A 1145-nucleotide genomic window follows, 5' to 3' on the forward strand; every position below is an offset into this window, starting at 1 on the left:
GCCAGCTCGAGGTGGAGGTCGGACAGGTAGAGGTCACCCTAGAGGGGGAGGCCAGGCCAGATATTATGCCTCTCCTGCTCGTACGGAGGCAATTGCATCCGACTTTATCATTATAGGTATTGTTCCGATCTGTCATAGAGATTCATCGGTCTTATTTGATCCAGACTCCACTTATTCCTATGTGTCATCTTATTTTTCTCCATATTTGGGAGTATCCTGTGATTCTTTGAGTTCTCTTGTTTATGTGTCTATACCCATGGGAGATTCTATAGTTGTTTACCATGTGTATCAGTCGTGTTTGGTTGTTCTTAGTGATTTTGAGACCAGAGTCAATTTATTATTGCTTAGTATGGTAGACTTTGATATAATTTTAGGCATGGACTGGTTGTCGCCCCATTATGCTATTCTTGATTTTTACGCCAAGACTGTAATGCTGGCTAAGCTAGGATTACCGCGATTAGAGTGGAGAGGTACCTTAGATTATACTCCTAGTAGAGTTATTTCATTTTTAAAGGCTCAACGAATGGTTGAGAAGGGGTGTGACATGTATCTAGTTTATGTGAGAGATGTCAGTATTGATAACCTTACCGTTGAGTCAGTTTCGGTAGTGAGGTATTATCCAGATGAATTTCTAGATGATCTTCCGGGCATGGCGCCCGACGGGGATATAGACTTTGGTATTGATTTATTATCAGGCACTCAACCCATCTCTATTCCTCCAAATCATATAGCTCCACCTGAGTTAAAGGAACAATTGCATGAATTGCTTTATAAGGGCTTCATTCCACCGAGTGTGTCGCCTTGGGTGCTCTAGTCTTGTTTGTGAATAAAAATGATGGTTCTATGCATATGTGCATTGATTATCGCCAATTGAACTAAGTTACAGTGAAGAATAGGTATCCATTGCCTCGTATTGATGACCTATTTGATAAGTTACAGGATGCCAGAGTGTTTTGCCAAGATTGACTTGCGTTCAGGCTATCATCAGTTGAAGATTCGGGAGCTAGATATCCCGAAGGCTGCTTTTAGGACTTTGTATGGTCACTACGAGTTCCTTGTGATGTCATTTGGGCTAATCAACCCAGCAACATTTATGCACTTGATGCACATTGTATTCTGGCCATGTTAGCAATAAATATTTGTAG

The 1145-nt window shown here is 41.2% G+C and overlaps 1 protein-coding gene across 1 annotated transcript; it reads left to right on the plus strand.

Moving 5' to 3' along the window:
- The first annotated feature begins 256 nt into the window (after window positions 1-256).
- LOC138880150 (uncharacterized) lies at window positions 257-814 on the plus strand. The gene has a single exon (XM_070159815.1). It carries the CDS (start codon window positions 257-259, stop codon window positions 812-814), a length of 558 nt encoding a protein of 185 aa, XP_070015916.1.
- Window positions 815-1145: the final 331 nt, after the last annotated feature.

The sequence above is a fragment of the Nicotiana sylvestris genome, chromosome 10, assembly GCF_000393655.2.
Source record: "Nicotiana sylvestris chromosome 10, ASM39365v2, whole genome shotgun sequence".
In the NCBI taxonomy this organism is placed as follows: Eukaryota; Viridiplantae; Streptophyta; class Magnoliopsida; order Solanales; family Solanaceae; genus Nicotiana; species Nicotiana sylvestris.